Source organism: Danio rerio, chromosome 5 (genome assembly GCF_052040795.2).
Source record: "Danio rerio strain M-AB ecotype USA chromosome 5, GRCz13ab, whole genome shotgun sequence".
NCBI classification, from domain to species: Eukaryota; Metazoa; Chordata; class Actinopteri; order Cypriniformes; family Danionidae; genus Danio; species Danio rerio.
The window spans coordinates 27,214,155-27,237,927 of record NC_141025.1 but is presented as its reverse complement, the minus strand read 5'-3'; the positions used below and the strand labels follow the sequence as shown (position 1 = coordinate 27,237,927).

The 23,773-nt window shown below is 35.9% G+C and overlaps 3 protein-coding genes across 4 annotated transcripts; 1 reads left to right on the top strand and 2 right to left on the bottom strand.

The window, feature by feature from the left end:
• Positions 1–420: 420 nt before the first annotated feature.
• On the bottom strand, positions 421–7,750 carry marveld2b (MARVEL domain containing 2b). The gene is made up of 8 exons (NM_001126406.1): positions 7,634–7,750; positions 7,308–7,371; positions 5,071–6,269; positions 4,954–4,983; positions 4,701–4,873; positions 4,186–4,357; positions 2,425–2,475; positions 421–1,890 (listed from the first exon to the last, which is right to left on the bottom strand). Exons 3-8 carry the CDS (start codon positions 6,241–6,243, stop codon positions 1,771–1,773), a joined length of 1,719 nt encoding a protein of 572 aa, NP_001119878.1. The 5' UTR covers positions 6,244–6,269; positions 7,308–7,371; positions 7,634–7,750; the 3' UTR covers positions 421–1,770.
• Positions 7,751–9,061: 1,311 nt separating this feature from the next.
• ak6 (adenylate kinase 6) lies at positions 9,062–12,765 on the bottom strand. Its single transcript, NM_001002118.2, has 5 exons — positions 12,561–12,765; positions 11,612–11,704; positions 11,466–11,524; positions 9,837–9,982; positions 9,062–9,640 (listed from the first exon to the last, which is right to left on the bottom strand). The coding sequence occupies exons 1-5, from the start codon at positions 12,595–12,597 to the stop codon at positions 9,451–9,453; spliced, it is 525 nt and encodes a 174-aa protein (NP_001002118.2). The 5' UTR covers positions 12,598–12,765; the 3' UTR covers positions 9,062–9,450.
• An 18-nt stretch (positions 12,766–12,783) lies between these two features.
• Positions 12,784–23,321, top strand: rad17 (RAD17 checkpoint clamp loader component). 2 transcript variants are annotated; one of them, NM_001002661.2, is made up of 17 exons: positions 12,784–12,902; positions 13,269–13,349; positions 14,670–14,891; positions 15,087–15,164; positions 15,251–15,413; positions 15,610–15,746; positions 16,997–17,049; positions 17,139–17,261; positions 17,442–17,511; positions 17,709–17,820; positions 17,938–18,129; positions 18,217–18,302; positions 18,391–18,537; positions 18,703–18,849; positions 19,394–19,514; positions 22,566–22,623; positions 22,705–23,321. In NM_001002661.2, exons 2-17 carry the CDS (start codon positions 13,305–13,307, stop codon positions 22,949–22,951), a joined length of 2,001 nt encoding a protein of 666 aa, NP_001002661.2. In that variant the 5' UTR covers positions 12,784–12,902; positions 13,269–13,304; the 3' UTR covers positions 22,952–23,321. The 2 variants fall into 2 exon arrangements, with proteins under 2 accessions (NP_001002661.2, NP_001418041.1); NM_001431112.1 differs by having other exon boundaries at positions 13,264–13,349.
• Positions 23,322–23,773: the final 452 nt, after the last annotated feature.

Genomic DNA, 23,773 nt, shown 5'->3' with positions numbered 1-23,773 from the left:
CAACTTCTCTATACGTTACAAGTCATGTAGAACGAACTGGATTTCTGATGAACCAATCGTTTACACGTAATCTAACAATTTACAATTCACTTTAGTCATAATTTATTAAAAAAACAAAGAAAATATTCCTTGTTGTTTTTACATTGATATTGTCTCTTTTCATCAACCTGGCTCACAATTGGAGCACATGGTTTCAATTATAATAAAAGCTAAATTCACGCTTCACTGTTGGATATTATTTATAAGATAATGTCAGCGCATGGTTTCTTCCTGGAGTCAGTTGCGACATGTGTAACCTAATACATAGCGCTGTCAAGCCAAAGTAAAACCACAGATTACATTACCCCAGTTCAATTATAAAGACCTACACATATAGCACAATGTTGTCTATTGTGTAAACAGACATATGAAATGAGGGTTGTACTAGCTCTTTATTTTATAAGAAATAAAGAAGGAAACTTGTAACAATACAGTGCAGTAACTTCCACAATTAATAAAAAGGAATACATTTAAAGGTAGACTGACGTAAATACAAAAACTATAGAAGATATTACTGTAAAAATTCACATAAAGAAGAAACTATTATTTTATTAACAAATCTATAAATATAAAAGCAATCCAGGATTTCTGCAGTGATGACTGAAGATAGCCTACCTTTTACATTAAATTCTCTATATAACAACACAAAATAAAAAATCAGCCCATATTAAAAATATAGCCTATATATATACATTTAAATCAGGAAAACAGATATGCAGTTAAAATGAGAATATTAACTGAGTGGTTCTGTCACTGTTTAATTCTGTGCATATGATTCTGGCAATGCCACATGCACCGTCATGCGTTTTATTTTCTTAATTAAATGTGAAAAAAGCACAACAAAATGTTTGTTAAGATTTACACTTCACTGGAGGAAGCAGTTGTGATGAGGGGAGCGCCGAGGTAGCAAGTGTTTCTATAGCAAAGAACTGCAAATATGCCGACATTATTATACACAATCTATCGAGAACCTTGTGCTCTCGCTCTGCACAGCTGCGGTTTGCTGACTAAATGAAAAACGGAGAAGTCTGTCGCCGTTTTTGTGTCAAATATGAAGGAGACTGCTGAGGCTATCATTTAGATAGTGTACAATTAATGAAGTAGCCGCAAAAGTTTGAGAGGGGCTGAATAGAAATCTCGGGGGCTAAAGCGACGCCCATGCGAGACATCATTCAGTTGGTTTGTTGTGATCTTCTAAGAACTCTCACGAAATATTCTCACGGCTGCTGTGGTCGTCAATGATCAGGGAACGACGCAAGTTGAACAAAAATGCACCAATTGCAACAAGATGCGAGTAAAAAGAAACATTTGGTATAAAGTTAAAGGGGACGCGAATACAAACAATTACTGAAGTCTAATCAGGAAAACCGTTGAATATACTGAGGGTATACGCAGTTAATTGATCAACAATTATTGATCCTCAGAAGTCGTAATACACACACACACACACACACACACACACACACACACACACACACACGCATATATATATATATGTGATTGAAACTTTAACTTAATATTTACGCCAATATTTTAGTAAGTAACATTTATTCGAATGTTAAAACTATTTAAATTTGAGGCTTTAAAATGTTCTTCATTATTTACTGCATTTAATATGATTTTGCTACCAACAAAGCCCAAACCAAACACGTAACTTTCAGGCATGTCACTTTCTTTCTTGGAACATCTGTAAAGTTTAACATGATTTTTAAAAGTATATTGGGGTTCCATCTAGCTGTAACCATCATTCCAGTCCATGATTTTGTCATACTCCTGAATTTTCTGCTTTATGTGAGCAAGTTTGTTCTTCAGGTATTCACATCTCTCCCTTTTTTCCTGGTAAGTTGGGTCCTAAAAACAGAAAGAGGTAAAATTATCTTTGGTGCGCATTCACACACACAGGAAGTATGCTAACACATCAATAGCTGCTTTTACAACCCCCTAACATTTCCAGTTTTTCAGTTTCAACTGTTTACAGCACTCAGTGTAGACAGATAACATGTCTTTCTTTTGCAATGACTAAAGAATGTAGAAAAGCAACAAGGAGATGATTAAGGGATTGGCAAGTCAAACTAGCAGCATATATATATATATATATATATATATATATATATATATATATATATATATATATATATATATATATATATATATATGTGTGTGTGTGTGTGTGTGTGGGGGGGGGGTATTACAACTTCTGAGGATCAATTATTGTTGATCAATTAACTGCATGTATACACATACATACATAGCACACACACACACACACAAACACACACACACACACACACACACACACACACACACACACACACACACACACACACACACACACACACACACACACACACAGAGATACACACACAAAGAGATACACATACTTACAGCCTTTTTTCTGTTATACTCTTGAACAATGCTACTGATTCTCTCTTGCTCCTGTGCGAGAAAATCATAGTTTAGACACTTTAGAGTATAGAATTGTGTTCTGTGATCAAATACAGGGTATATGCAGGAATCCTAAATGTAATTTCAATACCTTTTTAAGACTTTTTAAAGACCTTCTCAGAATATTTTAGGACCTCATCGCCACTTTACATTCTAATCAGTAAACAGTTGTTAATAAACAGTTGTAGTTAAATCAATCAATGGAGCACATCCATGGAACAGAACTCAGATAAGCTATATAAAACTATGTGGATGTTTAAACTTGTCTTTCTCCAATCAGAAATAGGCAAACTTGCATTTTCCCATTTTACCATCTGTTTGACTACATCATCACCTTCCTGCAGTTGTCGCAATTACGTGACATCACCCCGACGAAGGAGTTTGGCAAAATGCACCCCAGCCGGAACCAATTACGTGGATCGAGCATGCCAGTTTTTTTTTTTTTTTGGAGTCAAACACTTTGGAAAATTCTTGAACTAAATTTAAGACCTCGTAAAAACACGATTAAGACTTTACCTTCATTTTATCATAATTGATTTATCAACTTTTTATACTTTTAAAGGTTCAGGACACCCTGGATAACTTTTTTTTTTATATATTAACAGATGTGTGTGTGTGTTGAGCATCAGTTAAGACAATGTTAGCACCTGTTAGCTTTAATTGTGGGGAAAACTGGATAATTTTGAGCTTTTGTCAGCTAATTTCAGCTTCCGGGTTAAAAATGATTTTTGGGGCGGGATCAAAATCGGCGACGTAGCGCAGTACTGCAAGTGCAATGATGACGCGTCGGTTTCTCATTATTATTCATAGCGCAGTTTTCTTATCCTATGAGAAGAGCCGGCTGCTTAATTATTCATGAGAGCACGTGCTTTCCGAAGACAAGGCAGACCTGCCAGTTTCAAGCAAGCTGTGAGACACAGACCCACGGCACGCAGTAGCCGTTTATGAAGGCTCGTATGTGTTTATTTCCATGATCCACAGGGTTCATTGCATGTTTTCATACAGCATCATACAGCAAAGCTGTGTGTGTGCTGCAAGCGTTTTTGTTGGGAGAGCAGTGCGAGAATTGAAGAATGGCGGACATTGACTTTTATCAGGAGTTCGTTCACATTCAGACACATAAATAGACAGGTCAGGAGACCTGCTGCACTGAGTCTGCATTCAGATCTATAATTTAGACCCAGGGATCGAGGGAAAATCCTCATTTATAGTGTTTACATGAACACACTTATCTTTATAATGATATAAATTGTGGTTATGTGCATATGAAATTACAAATAAAAAATGTAGCAGGGCATTAAATTACTGTTCATTTCTTTGCATTTTAACTTTGTAAACAATAAACTCACGCGTCTCCTCACGGTTTGTGTCTCATTTTGTAAACTAACTGCCAACAACAGTTGTTCGCTCCCCTTCTCCCCTGCTGGCCACGCCCACTCCTGCCCTATGCTCATGGAGCTCCACGCCCATTAATTATGCATCTTTTTAAAAAATTCTGAAGTAGACTTTAACCGAAAGTGGGGGGTGTCATGGCCCTTTAAAGACCCTGCGGGGATTATAAGAAAATACCATTTTAATTATCTCTGTCATCTTTATTTTAAAAGTTCAAATATTTCAAATATAGTCTCTCAGTTTAGACATGCTCATAAAAACCGCATGTAAGATAATTATGAAAGAATGCACTGTTTTACAAATCATTACCATCTGGCTGGAAGGTCGTTGTGGTAGATTCCTCATCAGATTATCCATTTCCTCAAACTTCTGTGTTAAAACCTGAACCTCGGCGTGCAGTTCTTTATACTCAGCGTATTGATCGTTAAACACAGCTTTGTAGCGCTCCCTCTCCTCATCAGTGCGGATTGTTGGATATTTCCTGTTAGGAGAAAAATATTACAGAACACATTTACATTTACATTTAGTCATTTAGCAGACGCTTTTATCCAAAGCGACTTACAAATGAGGACAAGGAAGCAATTTACACAACTAAGAGCAACAATGAATACGTGTTATAGGCAAGTTTCAGGTCTGTAAAGTCTAAGAAGGAAAGTATTAGTATTTATTTATTTTATTTTTTATTTTTTTGGGTACAGTTAGTACACAAATAGTCATTAGAAAAGGGGTGAGGGGAATAAAAAAAGAATGACGTGGTGCATATTTTGAGTAAAATGTCTTAAATTCATAGATAATAATTCATATAAGTATTCTTTGAAACTCACGCCACATAATCTGCAATGACCAAAGGTTTGGGGATGTGGCCAGCAGGGATGTGACCCCTCAAAATCTCCGGTTCCATCATAGCTGGATGATCAGGCATGCCATCAAAAGTCTCTAGCTTGGTCATTACTGGAGCACTTTGGATGGGCACTGAGACACTTGAGCCGGCACCAATCTAAGATTACAAATTACATCTTACAACAACAGTTTAAAATAGTGAAACTGCTCTTTTAACATTAAAATTAAACTGCTTACCATGTTGAGTGGAAGCCCATCTGACTTCATCTAAATATGAATATGAAAGGGAAAACAAACAAATTAGACATGGCTCTACTCTTATTAGTTTCAGAGAATTATTGATTTGAACTTTACATCTTGTTCCAATCTCTCTCTGCGCATCCTAGCAGCTTCATGTCTCCACATCTTTAGACAGACGATGGCTCCAACAAGATACAACAGCATGTTTACAAAGAGAAAAATGATGGCAGCGTTCTGTCCAGCTTCAGTCCGACAAAATCCTGCATTGGGCCCAACAGTGAATTGTTGATAATAGCAGAGACCTCCACGAAGTGTGTCTCGCACGTACACAATTGCAGCTGCCAAGTAGAGCAATCCTAATGCCACATTTACCACACACTCTGTGATTGGCCACCAGCTGGAGTCGAGTAGAATGGTACGATAATACATGGTTATTCCTAAGATTAATATAATGACAGTCACTATCCAAGCCACTCCAGCAACCACAAGGACAAAGGGTGTCAAAGGTCCTGAGTATGAAGACCCATATCCTCCATACATCCCACCCATTGATGCTCCCCCATACACCTGATGCATTGAGTAACCATACATATTAAACCACTCATTATCCTTGTGAACATATGCACAGACGCAGGCAAAAACAGCAGCACCCAAAAGCAACTCCACGCATCCTAAAATACGCAAGAGTCCGGCCCAGGACTTCATGTAGGCATAGCGCTGATTGTACTCCTCCACCTTCTCACTGTAAGTCATAGCCGTCTGCAAAGAGCGTCCAGAAACTGATTCCAGTGGCTCCCCTAATAACATTGCCTGCTCCTTCCTTGAAGTGTAGCTGCCCCCAGATCCTCCATAAGGGTCTAGGTAAGAGCTGGGAGCTGTTGGCGATGGTGCCCGAGAGTGTGGAGGGGAACACGGGACGCCTTGGCTGGTGGTGTTTCCATCTATTGGTGGTGGTGGTAGAGGAAAAGTCAATTTTTTGCTTCCTCGGTTGACACTGGCCCTGAAGAAGTTCTTCACAGAGTCAGGAATGAAGCGTCGGATGGGTTTGATGTCCATGGCATCATCCACTTGGTCTTCAACATCACTCGGGTAGAATTCTGGTCCAACAGGGGGATTTTCAGGTAGCGGAGGTGGTGGTAAACTCTCAAAACTGGATGCTGCTACTCCACCACCAAGGGGGTAAGGAGGTTGCTGACCCCACGGCATAGAGCCGATGGGCACCTGATCATAGTGAGGCATATCTCGGACCCGGTCAAAGCGGGATGCTGACCCGTTTCCAAATGACATGGGGATGGTCCTAGCAGCAGTGTGAACTGAGGAACAGAACATTTATAAAGATATATTATAGCGTCTTGTGTCACACTGGCATCATTTTATTCACACACCTGTTACAAACCAGGGATTCTGCAGGTTTCACTAAGTTAAATCTAAGACTTATGACATTTTTAAGGACATTATGAATCAAATTTTAGCATCATACAGAGCTAAACGCCAAGTTTTTCAAAGGGCCCAAATGGAAAACATTTATATTTGCCATTTTTAAAAAATGATTATAATTTAATATATTAATAATACAATAATTTAATAATAACAAATTTAAACATTAGAAATATAACTTAGCAAAATATTTTTAAATATAGTTTCAAAACAAGCAAGCTCTAGTTGTAAACATACACTTTTTTTCAACACAGACTTTCAAAAAAAAAAAAAATAGACAAATGTATTAAAAGTTTGAAAAACTATAATGAACTAAATGTATGCACAACAGTCTGCCAGGTCAGTGTCCTCAGCAGTAAATGCATGAGAAACTTTTAATATTATTATAAGGAAAATAGTTAAACAATTATGGTAAATACAGTTAAAAATATTATATTTTTAAAAATAAGAAGTTTAAAGTTTTAAGTATGGGTGTTAATGGCCAGATTGGATAGCAATACACGAACAAAGGACAATTAAGACCTGTTTAAAAATATTTAGACTTACAACACAATATTTTAATAAATAAGTATTTTTAAGGCCTAAAATTCTGTTTTAGAGATTTAAGACTTTTTAAGACCCCTGCGGACACCCTGGCAACACAAATAATCACACTTGCACTTACTAAGTTGATACTTACAGTCAAATTATGTTTTGTAACCAATATATGATCAGCAATATTTAATAATAAATAAACAGGAAATTCAAATCAATTGTTTTAAATAGGAACAACGTGTAGGCACCGTCACAACATTATATGATCTATATGAGAAATGCACAAATAAATGTAAAAAAATATATGCATAGTACAAATACATCACACACATCCCTACATAAAAGAAATAAAATAGTTCAATCGATATTTGGAGTCTTACCTCAGTACTGTAGTAACATCGCCTCACTGGCAGGATTAAAAACAGTTGTTCCTCAAAAAACTATCTGCAAAAAGAGAGGAAAAAATGTTTATGGAAATCATTGTACAACATAAGCGTTGCATTAGATGATTTTACGTGGGCTGAAACCTGTCTGCCGACGAAGAACGGAACAAAATATCTGATAGATTCTAGCTTTTAAGTAATAAAAAAGCTAACCAATGACTACTTCGTAATGCGCCATAATTTACTAAATTAAATGTATTATTTTATGTTACATGTTGCTCGCCAAAAAGAAATGCACAAAAAATAAAAACAAACGCTTTTACCTGGTATCGACAGTTTCGCCTGTCTTCCGCCGATGGTGCTACAGGTGAAGAGGAATCGATCACGTGACTTGTCCAGCCCAATGACTGATGTCACGATCCAAACCGGTTTGACAAGAAAACATTTGAGAAACTATCCGACCATTTATTGTTCAAGAGGGGGGAAACGTTGACCTATCAACACAACTTGTGAAATATGTGTTGTGAAGTGTGGCTGTGTTTATTTGCATAAACTATCACGACTCATATTTGAAAATTGTATTATTATTATTTTAAATTCTTATTAAAACCTAATTTGGAAAGCAGTGTTGTGAATGATTAGGCTGAACAGCTGGACACGAGTTTTAATGTTACTCACTGAATTTTGATAACTGGACTGCCTTATTCCAATTACAAAGAATCAGTGTATTAGCTTTCTTTTGCTGGCATATATGATTTGCACAATTTTCTGATATTCTTATTCTTTCTGTACCGCATGTCTTTGGACTGTGGGGTAAACCGCATCACCCGGAGGAAACCCACGCGAACACCGGGAGAACGTGAAAAACTCCACATAGAAACACCAACTGAGCCGAGGCTCAACCAGCAACCTTCTTGCCTTGAGGTGACAGCACTACCTACTGCACCACTGCTTCGCCCAAAATCTGGAGCTTATCTAACAAAATAACTTTCAATAATGGTCCAGAAATTAGTAGCTCAAATTTATGCTAGATAAAAAAAAAAGAAATAAATAAAGAGAAAATAAAGAGAAACAAAAATGATTTTGTTGAAATTTTGCAGTTTGTAATTTTTTTTTGCAATATTTCCCATGAATTTAATTGCATTATGTTTCTATTTCTAAGGATGATCAGTGAATAAAATATTATTGTAATAAATATATCTGTTTATTAAATCAGTTTTTTTTTTTTTAAATGCACCAAAATATATTACCTATATTCTTGGAAAAATGTATAAAAATCTGTAGATTATCAGAAAAAAATTAGCTTATAGGGGCTAATAATTTTGTCACAAAAAAATTTTTTTTATTAATAACTGCTTTTATAAGCAAACAAATAAGACTTTCTTCAGAAGAAAAAATATTATCAGACATACTGTGAAAATTTCCTTGCTCTGTTAAAAATCATTTGGGAAATATTTAAAAAAATAAAATCAAAAGGGGACTAATAATTCTGACGTCAACTGTATATGTATGTATGTATGTATGTATGTATGTATGTAATATATATATATATATATATATATATATATATATATATATATATATATATTACTTATAAAGTTTCTGGTAGGAAACACCGATGCAATTTGCCATATTATCATTTACCATTGTATTTGGCCCAATAAATGCTTACTAATGTCAAATGTTGCTGGTGTTTGCTTGCAGCTAAACATATATAATTCTACATTTGAAAAAGAGAGTGAAGACAGTGATTATTCATTTAAAAATTTTTTAATAATTTTAACAATTTTCATTGGATAATGTTTTGTAATATTTTTTATAGCTATTTAAATCGTGGTTTCTTCATGTGGGATCAAACTTTTAGCTTCTCAATTTTGAAGTTGCAATCCACCATCCTTTCTGAAGTATTAAATATATACACAGAGACCCTTAAATATAATATAAAAATATTTATTTATCCAATTCAGGATGAAAGTGTTTAACTGACCGAGTAACTGTTAATGGTATCACACTTTTTTGTCTTTAGCGCAATAATAATGAACCATAGTCAATCTGGAGTACTTTATCTATGAAATGTGATATATGCTTTCTTTGACACAAACTCAAACATGTTTGAGCCTTTCACGTATAATGAGCCATGTCAATTGTTGTCTTTCATCCATTGTTCAATCCACTGAACAATTTGTTCTAGATTCCTCTCCAGGTCCTCAGGAGTGTTACTGGGAAGCTGGTGCACAATTTCCTCCTTGTAGGCTTCCACGGCTTCCTCAAATATAGTCTGGAAAATCTCGCACTGCACATTATCCTGGAGTTTCTTTCCTGTGTACCCTCTGAAACAAAAATATGTAACTGATTTTACATTTACCTAAGGTGGTACATTACATCCTTAAATCAGTTAAAAAAATCTGTTTGAGGAACTTCTTTATTTGGTATACTACACTTTAAAACTAAAATGTAATACAAACTAATGTTATATATCATAAACATGTATGTAATGAATTGCTATCATCAGTTCTGAACGCATACCTGCTTTCGAGACGATTGTAGAGATTGGTGTTGTCAGTGCGGAGGACAAAAACAATGTGAAACCAGCGTTCAGGAAAGAAATCACAGCCATGGTAATCAATAATTACACCTCCATCTCCCATTTGGTCCTCCAGCTCATCCACAACCTGGCATATAAAAATCATTAATATTTTTAAATTAACTTGCATAGATTGAATGTTTATCCAAAGAATGACAAAGTGCAAAACAAAATAAACATTGTACACTTTGATTTCACATGGACTTTAAATCAATTAACAAGTTACTAAATGGCTATTAGAAAGGGCACCTTGGTTACCCCTTTTTTCAGATTTAATATAAGTCTTTTGCGTCTCTAGAATCTGTATAAAGTTTCAGCTCAAAACACCCATCAGATTTTTCATTATACCTTTTACAAGATGCTGTTTTATACTGATTTCCAGCAGAGGGTGGTTTTGTCGTACTGTGCCTTTAAGGCGAGTTCTGCCCACCTACTGTTTCTACATGCCTACCCGCGTGCTTTAATCTCCTCCCTCGGCTGCCTCAGACAACAGACAGACTTAATGGAAGAAGGTCACATGTAGCGTTTGAGAGAAATACTACAGTAAGAACTAATCTTTACTAATCAGTATTGTGAAGTTGCATTGATGAGTCACTCTCACACACACACACACACACACACACACACACACACACACACACACACACACACACACACACACACACACACACTAACACACACTAACACACACACACTAACACACACACACACACACACACACACACACACACACACACAGGCAGACAGACAGACAGAGCGCGCTTAGCTTAGCACTGTTTTTGCACTCAAATGTGACAGCATACAGGCTAATCTCCACTGCTGTGTGGATATCTGTTATGCTAATGTACAAAATAAACCTGATTTAACTTCCACAAACTGGGATTGAAGCGTCTTCCTTTATAATTGTTCTGACACGCGGATGTGCTGATGAAGTAAAGCTGAAGTAAATCGCTGTAATTAATTACACACGTGCATTGTTTTAAAACACTTTAAACATGTGAAACTTACTCTTAATCACATTTGATGATGATTGCTAATCCTAGCAAACAGAACAGACCTTTTATTCCCAGGTTGCTTTGCGTATGTCTGCCTGGTCTTGTTGACATATACACGCGACTACCGGAACATGTTAATGCGCGCAGCTGTCAATCAATTCGGTGGGCAGGGGGACCGCACTCCTACGTAAAGTTGCTGTCGGTCTGAAAACCGCTGTAATTGGTCCACCGTTTTTATGTTGTTAAATTGAAAAAAAAGAACTGGGTGTGTTTATATCACCCCAATATGATGGTTTAAACCAGGGGTGGCCAACCCTGTTCCTGGAGAGCCACCTTCCTGCAGATTTCAGTTGCAACTCATATGAAACACACCTGCCTGTCATTATCACGTGGTGTTCAGGTCCTAATTAATTGGTTCAGGTGTGTTTGATATGGGTAGCAACTGAAATCTGCAGGAATGTGGCTCTCCAGGAACAGGGTTGGCCACCCCTGGTCTATACACTGTATATACACGTTTTGTCCAAATAGCTTGAAAAGTAGATTTTTCACCATAGGTGCCCTTTAAGTAATACATACCCTGTCCTCGTCCAATATAGGGCACTGGTATTCTTCATCAAAACCATCAAACAATTCAGCTGAGGACACATAAAAACACAGAGGTTGTCGAAATAAAAGTACCAATTGGTATAAAAGTCACATATAAATAGCCAAACTAAACTTACCTTCCTGTGCCAAATCACCCACATTGACATAGGTTAGTCCCGTTCTCTGAGCCAGCTCTTTCCCTAAAGTCGTCTTTCCCACTCCAGGGGTTCCTATCAGTTCATGAAGCCGATTAATGTTTGGAAAAAAAGCATAAAAAATATGTGTGTGTATGTGTTATTTCTATTTATAGCATATAAATGCAAGCAGCAAACTCCATGAAATTAGCCCTAATGTTAGTAAAAGAAACCTCTATAAATGTAAAAATTATATTTTAATTAATGTAAATAAGTAAATAAATAGCGAAATATCAATCAAAGGCACTCAAATATTGTGGAAAAACATTTAAAAGCTTTTATTGACTTTGCTATTCCTTAAAATCCATTCATTGGTTTTAAGGAATAGCCATAACAATAAGGGCTTTTAAAATTTTTTTTTTGCATATTTCGAATGCCTAGGATTGATTTTTGCTATTTATTCTAATGAATCCCTTACCTAAAGAGCACTGACAAATTATTTAAGCTACCCCTGAATAAATGATTAAATAATCATAATATAAAGAGCATAAAGAAATAAAATAAGATTTATAAAAAACAAAATTTCTGAACTGGATTAAAATAGAAAATCAATTGATTCAAATTATTAATACAAATTAAAATTAAATGCATACAAAATAATTAAAAGTAAAACACTCAGATTTTTTAAAACTATATAATCATATATCTCAATAATATGTTTAGTTCATTTATTATATAATTCTTTCACATCATAAAACTGGTCTTTTTACAAGACACTTCTTCATTTTAGCACGAGTCCTATTTGGGGATCCGTTGCATATGAAAAAATAACCAAGTACATACTAACATCCAAACTGTACTTAAATGTTAGGGAACACTGTAACACTTAATCATAATGTACAATTGTTTCAAAACATACATAACATCAAGCACAAACACCAAGACAACTTACCTGTGAGAAGAATGTTAGGTCTCTTCATGATTCTCATCGCAAGGTATCACACGTTAAAATACAACTAATTGCTCAACTCGTTTTACTCAAACTTTAATCTTATAATTGTTACGCAAACAAAATCGTGTGATATGGAGTTAATCTGTTGTTGTCACTGTACAGATCAACATAAAAACGTGTTCAAATTTGTGGCGTCCGTTTGATGACGTCATCAATATGCGCCAAGCGAGGGGCGGTTCGGTACAGTTTTAAAGGGGTAGTTTGCACAATGTTTCTTGTTACTTGCAACTGCAAATAGCTGGAATTATTGTTTTACAGGCGTTGATTGCCAAAATGACCAGGGTGAGTTTAAAATATACTGCCTAAAATGCGCTAGCCACGAATGCGATGATTTGCCTTGATCATTTGACAACTGCTAGCATTCGTGATTTCAAGCTAACGTAACGGTCAGAAGCGAATTTGTTTACAAGAAAACACCTGGTAAAGCCTTTATCAAAACTAGAAAATTCATGTTATGGAATTTTTCCATAGTCTGTTAATTGTATAGTAAAGTTTCTCTTGTTGCGTGAAAGAGTTCATTGTGAAAATTACTTTCTCTTTGCTTCGCTGACTTAACGTTATACCATCACCTTCCTCTCAAAAACTTGGTGAATTCCACCTTCCCTGTTTACGCATTATGTAAATGATTTGGTTTTTATGCCAGCACAGTTTTGCATGGAGTAACTGAACGGGACGTCAGAGTTGATGATGTCAAAGCTCTCTCTTGGAGGAAAGCAGTCCTCTGGAAAAGTATGTATCCTTGATAAAAATACGTCTTTTGGCCGAAGTTGTTCCTTTTTATAACTAATTTAACTAACGTTAATTTCCAGACATCCAAATGTCTAAATTATGTGTTATTATTAACACCTTTCAAATAACCAACACATTTTTTCTTAACATTTTTATGGAAATGGCAAAAATTATCCATAAAACACTATGGCCAGTTGTGATTGTGACTGGTGGAGTAGTGTAATTAATTACCTTTTCTGTAGTCATCAAAAATTCTAGCCAAGTTATAATAACACCTTTTTAAACCATCAAAATTTAGGGTTTACTACAATGCATAAACACTTACCAGTATTAAAACAACATATTGTCACATATTATTATCACATATTGTGAACTGTTTTTTAACATCCGAGCTATTAATGTACTGCAATTTTCACTGTATATTTGGCAACATTTTAGCGAAACCTCTTTGTGTAAGTAAGTAGATGTATACCTAAATGTACTGTATTGTCCCATCGGTCACTATTGTTGCCATCAACATGTTTACTCCTATGACTACACTTAGAAAAAAAGTGAATATTCATAATTTAATGTTAGTTATCTTTAAGATAACGTGTGTGTGTGTGTCTGTAAATTCCTACAAAAATAGGTCAGTAACATTATGGAGCTTTATAAATAAAATCAATATATTCTCTATTGTGACAGATGGGATTAGGGATGGGACTGGTTTGCAGTTGAAAAGGTTACAGTTTTCCGCCCAATTTCTTGTGTAACGAAGAGAAGATTTTTTTCAACACATTTCTAATCATAATAATTTTAAAAACTCATTTCTAATAATTGATTTATTTTATCGTTGCCATGATGACAGTAACTAATATTTTACCAGATATTTTTAAGACACTTTTATACAGCTTAAAGTGACATTTAAAGGCTTAAGTAGGTTAATTAAACTTAGAAGGTTAGGGTAATTAGGGCAGTTATTGTATAGCAATAGTTTGTTCTGTAGACAATTAGAAAAAAAAAGTATAGCTTAAAGGGGCTTATAAATTTGACCTTAAAATGATTTTTAAGAAATTAAAAACTGCTTTTATTCTAGCTCAAATAAAACAAGACATTCCCCAGAAGAAAAATATTACCAGACATACTGTGAAAATGTCCTTGCTCTGTTAAACATCATTTGGTAAAAATTTTGAAAAAAAAAAATCAAATGGGGACTAATAAATCTTGACTACAACTATATATCTCAAACTATTTATAACAAATCACCTAGGACCTAGAATAGATGAGGATGCTCTGAATCTACTCCTACTAATGTAGAGTATGTGTTTATTCCCTGTAAAGATAAACAACTGGGTGGAGCCATCATTTGGTGAACTTTTGGGAGGAGTAAGTAGGTCCCTGAAAAAGGGCCCGCTCTCAGGGGAAAGCAAGACAGCAGAGAAAAAATCCAGAAAACGGAAAGTAGATCCTTATGTATCCGACAACCAGATCACTGTGTCAAGTGAAGCAAATAATCCAGACCAGGACGAACCCTGGGTGGATATTCATGCTCCCCAATCACAGGTACACACATTGCTCACATCAAAGGTGCTCAGTGCAGCTTTTGGAAATCTACCTTTGTGTGGTTTAGTTCTTAAGAGATGACCTTTAGAATAGGTCACACTAACTGTTTCACTCTCACAATCATCTACAAATTATCCATTGTATATTATTTCTATTATAATTATTGTTAAAACTTGTGTTTTTTTTCTCCAATAGGCTGAATTGGCTGTCCACAAGAAGAAAGTTGAAGAAGTTGAAAGCTGGTTAAGAGTCCATTTGGACAAATCAAAAAAGGTCTGTAAGATATGCTGTTTATCTAAAAAACTGTTTATGTATTTAATAGTTCCAATAGTGTGTTTGTTATGATTATGTTTCCACAGGGTGGCGCCATTCTGTTGCTTACTGGCCCCTCAGGATGTGGGAAAACTGCGACTGTTCAAGTTCTTGCCAAGGAATTGGGTTTTCAGGTCCAAGAGTGGTCAAATCCTTCCACCACCTCTCAGTACAAAACGGAGGATTTGTTCACACAAAGCTTTGATCCAGGTCAGGACTCTGCTTATTTATATTCCAAACCGGCGTACTGTACATGTAATTGCACTGCACATCACATGTAGCATATAGATGGATTTTTCCCATTTACACATTTTAGAGTCATGTTTGGATGAAGTTGCATCTCCCTTTCTCTGTTTTCTATTAATTGTTTATATTGGCTTATTCACTTGACCTTTTTCTTCAACAGATTCAAGGTTTAATCGTTTCCATGGCAGCTCGCAAACAGGGTTATTTCAGGAGTTCCTGCTAAGAGCTAACAAATACAGTCGTCTGCGAATGAGCGGAGAGACGTGGACTGAAGACAGGAAAATAATTCTTATTGAGGTGCTGCATAGAAATGCTCTCTATAACCATCTTTGTTAGTGTTTCTAAACTTTAGTTTAATCTCCATACTGAAATCTTAGTTGGCCAGAAATTAATTTACCTGTGCTATATAGTGAACATGTTCGACTGAAAGATTCACTTAAATTTAAAACACCAACATTTATCCAGTACCTTGGTTAGACATAAAATCAACAATTTGTTCATACATTAATAACAAACGGCAAGGGGAATGAGATCTAAATATAAGAAAAGACTCCATTAAATCAGCCCTAATGTTAGTAAAATAAACCTCTATAAATTCTACAACTCGTGGAAATCAGATTAATTTTACTTGCTGTAGAATAAGTTTTTATTGTCTGTAGAAGATCATGCTCTATTTGTAAAAGCGCTTTAGCTATAAAGCATGTTCTTGACACTCTTAATCCAAATATGGAGTTTTTAGCAAAAAAAATAATTGTAAAACCATATTATAATCTATATTTGCAGTATACTTTTTCTCCCCATGAAAATAGTCATAGAAATTGGCATAGCATTAAACACAAACAAACACCTAAATGAGTGATATGAATGAGCATTGGTCATAAATGCCCACTGATATAGAATTCTCAGTTGAAAAGAATGGAGGCATGGACCCAAAATTAGTATTCTGTACTTCATGACTAGGACCAGACAAAATCTGTGAACATTTTTTGCTATTTCTGCACAGAATATTGTAAAAACAAATCTGTGGATTCATGCAGAATAATTTTGGGAGTATAAGAACTACAAACTTAATATATGAAATAAAGAATAATACATTTTAACCTTTATTTAATGTTTACAATGCAAATCCAGTTAGATTCACTTTTTTTGGTAAACAAAGCAATTCTCTCATATATATATATATATTCACTAAAAGACAGAAAATATTACTTTACAGACTGTTTTGTAAATAAATCATATGAAAATGTTCATATTAGTCAATAACATTACTGAAATAAATATAAAAGCTGTATAAATATAAATTTACACACATTTACAGAAGTAAATAAATAGACTCATTAATGGGCTAAAAATCTGAGGATTTCTGCGCAAGCAGATTTTGTGTGGGTCTAATTATGACCTAAAAGATATATAGTTGTTTTGTTAGATTAATATGGAATAAATTGTGCAAAAGATAATGTCAGGCAAGTGAAAATGAGGATGAATATTCAGTTAAACATAAATTACAAAAATCATAAGCCTTGTAACACTTTCTTGTTTTAATTCAGGAATTTCCAAACCAGTTCTATAGGCAACCAGGATGCTTGCATGATATACTCAGGTGAGCAATGAAACTGCACTTTTAATATGCTGTACAAGTCACAAGTGTCTGTAACGCAATGTTGCTTATTTTTCTGCTTGCTCTTTTAGGCAGTTTATTAAGTGTGGTCGATGTCCACTGGTCCTGATAGTGTCTGACAGCCTCAGTGGGGACAAGAACTCCAGACTGCTCTTTAAGGATGTTTTGCAAGAACTTGGAATTCACAACATTAGGTACAAATTTGTACAGTTTCATACAAATTCGCAAAAACATTTAAACCCAAGATCATCACAGTTAAAGCATAATTCATCTGATCTTAAGTTGGAGTTAAAAATGTAAAGAGATAATTTTTTGGGGTATCATCATCATCATATCATTTAGGGCCTGTTTAGTTAATTATGTCTCTGTTTTAGTTTCAACCCTGTGGCCCCCACCAGCATGATGAAGGTCTTAAGCCGGATTGTGACCATTGAGGCAGTAAAGGTCAGTTGTATGGTTTGCACTTTTACAGGAGACTGTGTTTTACTAGATGAAGCATCTTTTCCATGTTCTAAGTTCACTCACAAAAAACACTATTTAATTTATGTCTGATATAGTTTGAAATTACATCACATCAGTTTTCTTCCTTTATTAATACTCAGGAGCATATATATATCTGTACATTTAATCTGTTTTTGCAGAGTTCAGGGAGGATCTCTGTTCCTGATAAAGCTGCTCTAGATCTTCTCTGTTCAGGAAGCTCTGGAGATATTCGCAGTGCCATTAACAGCCTGCAGTTTTCCTCATTTACTGGTAAGAATGTATTATATGTGTTTATGTTATTAAAATGAGAAATATAGTGTTTATATAATTGTTTGTGCCTAGTATTGATTATGTCGTTCATATGAGTCATGTTTTGGTTATTGTCAGACAATAGTCTGGAGAGGAGACTCTGGGCTTCCAAAAAGGGCAAGTCCTCATCAGCTAAACCTGCTGTAAAGGCTAAAGGGAGGAGCAAGTCTTCCAAATCAAAAGACATGCAAGATGAAAGCCCAGCTATTGGAGGGAAAGATGCTTCGCTCTTCCTTTTCAGAGCTTTAGGGAAAATCCTCTACTGCAAACGTCAGTTTTTTTTTTTCCCATTTTCTCTTTGAATTGGGGTTTAAATTCCTTCATATTTATGTAAACGTATTTTGTTTGTTTTTTTAGGTGAAAGTTATGAAGGCACTCAAGCACCCAAGCTGCCTCCACATTTAACAGATCATCAGAGGGACAGACTACTTGTTGATCCAGAAGTAAATATTAATATATGTCATATGTTACACTGTACTTTAAGTTTTAAATGGTTCAATGCTCTAACAATCTTGCAATATTTTTACCCAGCTTGTCATTGAGCGTTCCCATATGTCTGGTGAATTCTTCAACCTCTACCTGCATCAGAACTACCCTGATTTCTTTTCGGATGTGGAAGATATAGCACAGGCCAGCGAGTACCTCTCTGATGCAGACTTCCTGACAGCAGAGTGGAGCGTGAGTGCAAAAGCTGTTGGACGTTTATAGTAATGCACTTAGGGATATGCAGGGTTACCCTGATTGTACTGCAGATGTAACATTTGAATCTCTGAGCACTATCATCATGCAGTATCTAAGCAACAGGTTTGTTTTTTTGCTGTCATGGTGACTTTCTTTTCACAGTCAAGGTCGACCATGTTGGAATACGGCTCATCAGTCGCCACTAGAGGTCTCATGCACTCAAACTCTTCTCGAGCACAAGCCAACAGCCAATCCACTGCCGGCTTCAAGCCTCTGCATAAACCACATTGGCTTCACATAAACAAGACGGTATATTTCCTTTTATTCTACTTATTATTCTGCATTTAACTTATTTAGTATGTACAGTATTATACACTCCGGCCACTTTATGAGGTACACCTTACTAGTACTGTGTTGGACCCCCTTTTGCCTTCAGAACTGCCTTAATCCTTCGTGGCATAGATTCAACAAGGTACTGAAAATATTCCTCAGAGATTTTGGTCCATATTGACATGATAGCATCACACAGTTGTTGCAGATTTGTCGGCTGCACATCCATGATGCAAATCTCCCATCCCAGTTTCTGAAATACTTAGACCAGCCTGTCAGCCAAAGTCACTTAAATCACCTTTCTTCCCCATTCTGATGCTCGGTTTGAGCTGCAGCAGATCGTCTTGACCAGGTCTACATGCCTAAATGAGTTAAGTTGCTGCCATGTGATTGGCTGATTAGAAATTTGCGTTAACAAGCAGTTGAACAGATGTACCTAATAAAGTGGCCAGTAAGTGTATATGTGTTAAATACTGATTCATTTATACCTTTTTTTTTTTTTTTTTTTTTTCTTTTTTTTTAGTACCGAGAGAATTACCAGACAGCACAGTCTCTCTTCTTAAGTTTCTGTCTTACGCCCGTGAGCCTCCTGACAGAAATGGTGCCTTACCTCGCAAAGCTCACCAACCCAATGAGAAATCAAGGTAAATCTTACCCATCTGCAAATTCTACATATACACAATACCCCCCCCCCCCCCCCCCCCCCCCCCCCCAAAATAGTATAGTGTGATCATTTACTCTCACTCCACTTGTTCCAATCCTGTTTGAATTTCTTCAGAATATGTTTTTTTGTGTATAACAGTATAATAGCTGTTTCCATCCAAAGGTGGAAATTAAATTAATGTCCAAACCTGGAACATTGCATAAAACACATTGAATAGAGCACCATTTCCATCTAATAGGTCAAAGTGAACAAAATCAGCACTTCCTGCTGAACTAACACCTAATATCAAAATGAAAAACGTAACTATCTGCATTCTTTAAAAAAAAAAGTTTAAATGCATTTTTTTCTTATTGATTAAAAAGTTTATCCTACTTGTGCTGTTAAAAAATGCAGGTTTCCACACAATTCATTCATGTTGTCCCAAAACAAATCATTTAAGTTAATTTATCAAATTTAAGTGGATTGAATATAAAACAATTAAGCAGTCCCAAAAAAAATCTCTAGAATTGTTGCTTCAGCTCATTTTAGTTTGAACAATAAAAAAGTTTTGAGTGCAGTAGTTCATATTATCATGCTGACCCGTTCTTTATGCTGAACCATTCCATTCAGTGCCAAACCGGGCCAGACAGCACGGATACAGTTTCATTCAGTCGTGCTGCAACTAAGCTCTATGAAACGTTACACAAAGCGCATCAGTAGTTACCTTGGTAACGCAATGTAAACGGCTCCCTTTGTTCAATTACTTTAAGTAAAAGTCAAAACTATTTTTTTTCATGTTCATGTGTAAAAGCGAAAGAAACCGCATGACTAAGCACTGTTATGCCACTCTCTGTATAGGGGTGCGAAATATAGGCTGTAAGTCACAGCACATATTGATTTAGGTCATATGTTGCGTGGCTCTGGGCAAATTTTATTTTGAGAGAAATTACTAAAATGTAAATAAATAATATATTTCAAATCTCTGCACGTAAAGGAAAAAAAAACACTGATAATGCAACAATAACAGTTGATCTGTGTAGTGGCAGAAATATATTTTTGGACAGGCCTTGTCAAAAGTGAGCGGGCACTTTCACTAATAACAATATAACACTTAAATTATTTCACTTTTAACAATCAATTAAATTACACAGTGGTTTTATATCAAAAGTTGATAATGATATTACATTTTGAAGGTTAAAATAAAATTTAAGCGATGGCTGGTATTTGTTTAGTATTCAAACATTAAATAATAAATGCATTAAATTAACTAAAAAACGAATATGAAACAACACATCGCATATCAGCAAATAAAGCATGTAAAGGACTATTATCTTTAACAAAATCTTGCTCTTTTTATCTTATGTAATAATAACTTTAATAAATAAAGTATGTTGTAAGGACGTGGTGGGCCAGTGATTTCCTTCTGTGTCTGTGGGTTTAAAACCTATTTCAAACTGTATCGTTTAGACCTGGATTTTTTTTTATATTAAATGTAGTGTATACTGGATGTCTGATCACTAGCGCGCTTCTGCTGAGCCAGCTTTGGTAGCTCGGCAACAGAGCCGCTACGTCAACACACAGAATCTGTCGGCACAGTTCAGCACGGTTGTCTAACCATGCAGAGAATTCCAGGCTGAAAATGGTTTGTGATGGTGCTGCGCCGTTCCAGGCTCAGTGGAGAAACAATCGTAACCATACCAAATTGTTCTAAGAATGGTTTGGCACGATAGTAGAAAAGCAGCAGTTTTAATGTGCATTTTCAAAATGTATGCACATCTTTGGCATTTCCATTTAAGAGTTTTTTTTAATGCGATATAGACCCTTTTCACATTTCTGGGTTTCTCAGCAGAAGATGCCATGGTTGGGTAAACTTAGAGTGCAGTGAATGGGGGAGTACAACAAATACTTTTTTTACAATCCTATTTGCTGAAATAACAAAAAAGAAAAACTCCTCCGGTGTTATCAAGGCTTTGAGAAAACAGGAAAAAATAGTGTAAGACTGATGACGGCAGCCAGAGGAGATAATAATATTTAATTTACTCTCAGCCCAATAGGGTATATGCCGAAGCATGCTAACAGGACTTTTAATTTGCCAGTAACCTGGGTTAACCGCTTCTGGTGAACTGTATGCCAATGCTAAACCGGCGCGTTTAAGATCAGCGATCTCCACTAGCTGAGTGATATCCAATATAAACTGGGTCTCAGCAATTCATTAAATTACATTTTCCCCTGCCATGTCTTTATAATATGAGTATTTATTTTACCCCAGTATATTCAATGGAGCTTCTGCAGTAGCCTGCCGATTCTGACGGGCGTATGTGTGTAAACGGCTTTTTGTCTCGTTTTACGCTTGAACAACTAAATGAATGCCAAAGTCTATTTAACTGATTGTATTTTAATGACATTACAACATCGATGCTGTAAAAGGAACTGTATAAAATGGAAAAAAATAGACAATTAAAAGTCATCGGAAGTTTATCAGCATGGGAAGAACACTAGCTCGGCATATACCCTATTGACGCTGCATTAGAAACCTCTTGCATAAGTGGTATTTCGTTTTTCATAATTTGTTTGTAAGATGATATAATGCATACATAAATGCATATAAATATTGATACTATTTAAAAAAAACTCTAAACATTAAAAACTTTTAAGGATTTAGGATTATGATGACCTTTTAACGACCCTTGAAAACCTGGCTATTGACCTCCATAGTATTTTTGTTTCGTTCTAAGGACATCCAAGTCTGCTAAATTCTAACATTATTCAACAGAAGAAAGAAACTCAAACCGGTATGGCACAAGTGGAGGTCAAGTAAACAATGCAGAAAAATGAATATTTCGTCAAACTATGTATGTTTTTAAATGGTGAAAAAAAAATTGAATCAAACTGCATACCATAATTTTTCAAGTTAAGTTTGTTCATCATTTTCCTGCCACCTACACAAGTATGCAAGACGAAAGATCAAAAAAAATAATGCTGCATTTCTCTTCACGCTCTGTCTTTTTGTTTTCTAAGTGATTTAACATACTTTCCATCTCTCTCATATAAGCTCAAATAGCCTTCATCCAGAACTTTGGCCATCTTTCACAAAAGAGGGTTACTGGAAGGTGAGATAAACAAAACCTTCAAGTGTTATATCATTCTAAAATACCATTAAAAAGGGTTTATGTAAATGTATTCATTTGCAGACTGAGACTTGAAGCACTTGGTGACAAAGACCCAGGCATTTTGGATGCTGACAGCGAAAATGAGGATTCTTGTGCTGCTCAGTCACTTGACCCTGGTACCACGCAAGCAAATGCCACAACTGAGTCCAATTTGCCAAACAGCCAGGATCCTTCTGGGGAACTTTCTGCAAGCCAACCCCAGCCTACAAGCACTGAAGCCCTGTTAGATGAGGAAGACCTCTTAATTGAGGAATATGACAGTGACTGACTGATCACGTGTCATGGACATGTGTAATATCACTTACTGATGCATTGTTCGTAGGTTTTTGTATGATTGTTTGTTTGTTTGTTTTAAGATGCTAATTTACAGTGATTATTTAAGTGCTTCTACGCAGTATGTTTGCTGTAGAGAGTTGTTCGTGTTCTTCCTTGTTTAAATGTGCGTGTTCTGTACACTGTTTCATCAAGTTGCATTCTGAAAATATTTCACAATGAGTCTCTGAAAATAGTAGGATAATTTACAGCCATAATAGAAGTTTTATGTTGAAACAGTGTAACAAAACGCGCTAGATCTGAGAAGTAGACAATCTACACCTCAGGCAGGGAAGCGACTGCAATAAATCAATGTTTGCAACTTAGATGAATTCTTTCATTCATTTTTCTTCTGCTTTATTCATTATGGGCCGCCACAGCAAATTGAACTGCCAACAAATCCAGTATATGTTTTACATGCCCTTCTGGCTGCAACCCAGTACTAGGAAACATCCATACACACTTATTTACACACTCGCACACTACAGCTAATTTAGTTTATTCAGTTCACCTATACTGCATGTCTTTGGACTTTGGGGGAAACTGGAACACCTGGAGGAAACCCATGTGAAAACGGGGAGAACGTGCAAACTCCACAAAGAAATGCCAACTGACCTAGCTGGGACTTGACCCAGTTACCTTGCTGTGAGGTGATAGTGCTAACCACTGAGCCACTGTGACACCCTTGATGACTTCTTTTTTGGGGGTTAAAATCTCTGTATTTATAGCTGCTAGTCCAGGGGTGACAAACTCAATTCCTGGAGGGCCGAAGCCCTGC

What these genes read in the sequence shown, in the direction of transcription:
- marveld2b (NM_001126406.1), bottom strand. Translation starts at nt 6,243, where the DNA reads ATGTCATTTGGAAACGGGTCAGCATCCCGCTTTGACCGGGTCCGAGAT. An exon ending in ATGGGCTTCCACTCAACATG is followed by an intron (nt 4,874 to 4,953) that starts GTAAGCAGTTTA and finishes TTGTAATCTTAG; the next exon opens with ATTGGTGCCGGCTCAAGTGT. An exon ending in AACGACCTTCCAGCCAGATG is followed by an intron (nt 2,476 to 4,185) that starts GTAATGATTTGT and finishes TTTCTCGCACAG; the next exon opens with GAGCAAGAGAGAATCAGTAG.
- ak6 (NM_001002118.2), bottom strand. Translation starts at nt 12,597, where the DNA reads ATGAGAATCATGAAGAGACCTAACATTCTTCTCACAG. An exon ending in GGGTGATTTGGCACAGGAAG is followed by an intron (nt 11,525 to 11,611) that starts GTAAGTTTAGTT and finishes ATGTGTCCTCAG; the next exon opens with CTGAATTGTTTGATGGTTTT. An exon ending in TACAATCGTCTCGAAAGCAG is followed by an intron (nt 9,641 to 9,836) that starts GTATGCGTTCAG and finishes TTTTTGTTTCAG; the next exon opens with AGGGTACACAGGAAAGAAAC.
- rad17 (NM_001002661.2), top strand. Translation starts at nt 13,305, where the DNA reads ATGATGTCAAAGCTCTCTCTTGGAGGAAAGCAGTCCTCTGGAAAA. An exon ending in GCAGTTTTCCTCATTTACTG is followed by an intron (nt 17,821 to 17,937) that starts GTAAGAATGTAT and finishes GGTTATTGTCAG; the next exon opens with ACAATAGTCTGGAGAGGAGA. An exon ending in GGCTTCACATAAACAAGACG is followed by an intron (nt 18,850 to 19,393) that starts GTATATTTCCTT and finishes CTTTTTTTTTAG; the next exon opens with TACCGAGAGAATTACCAGAC.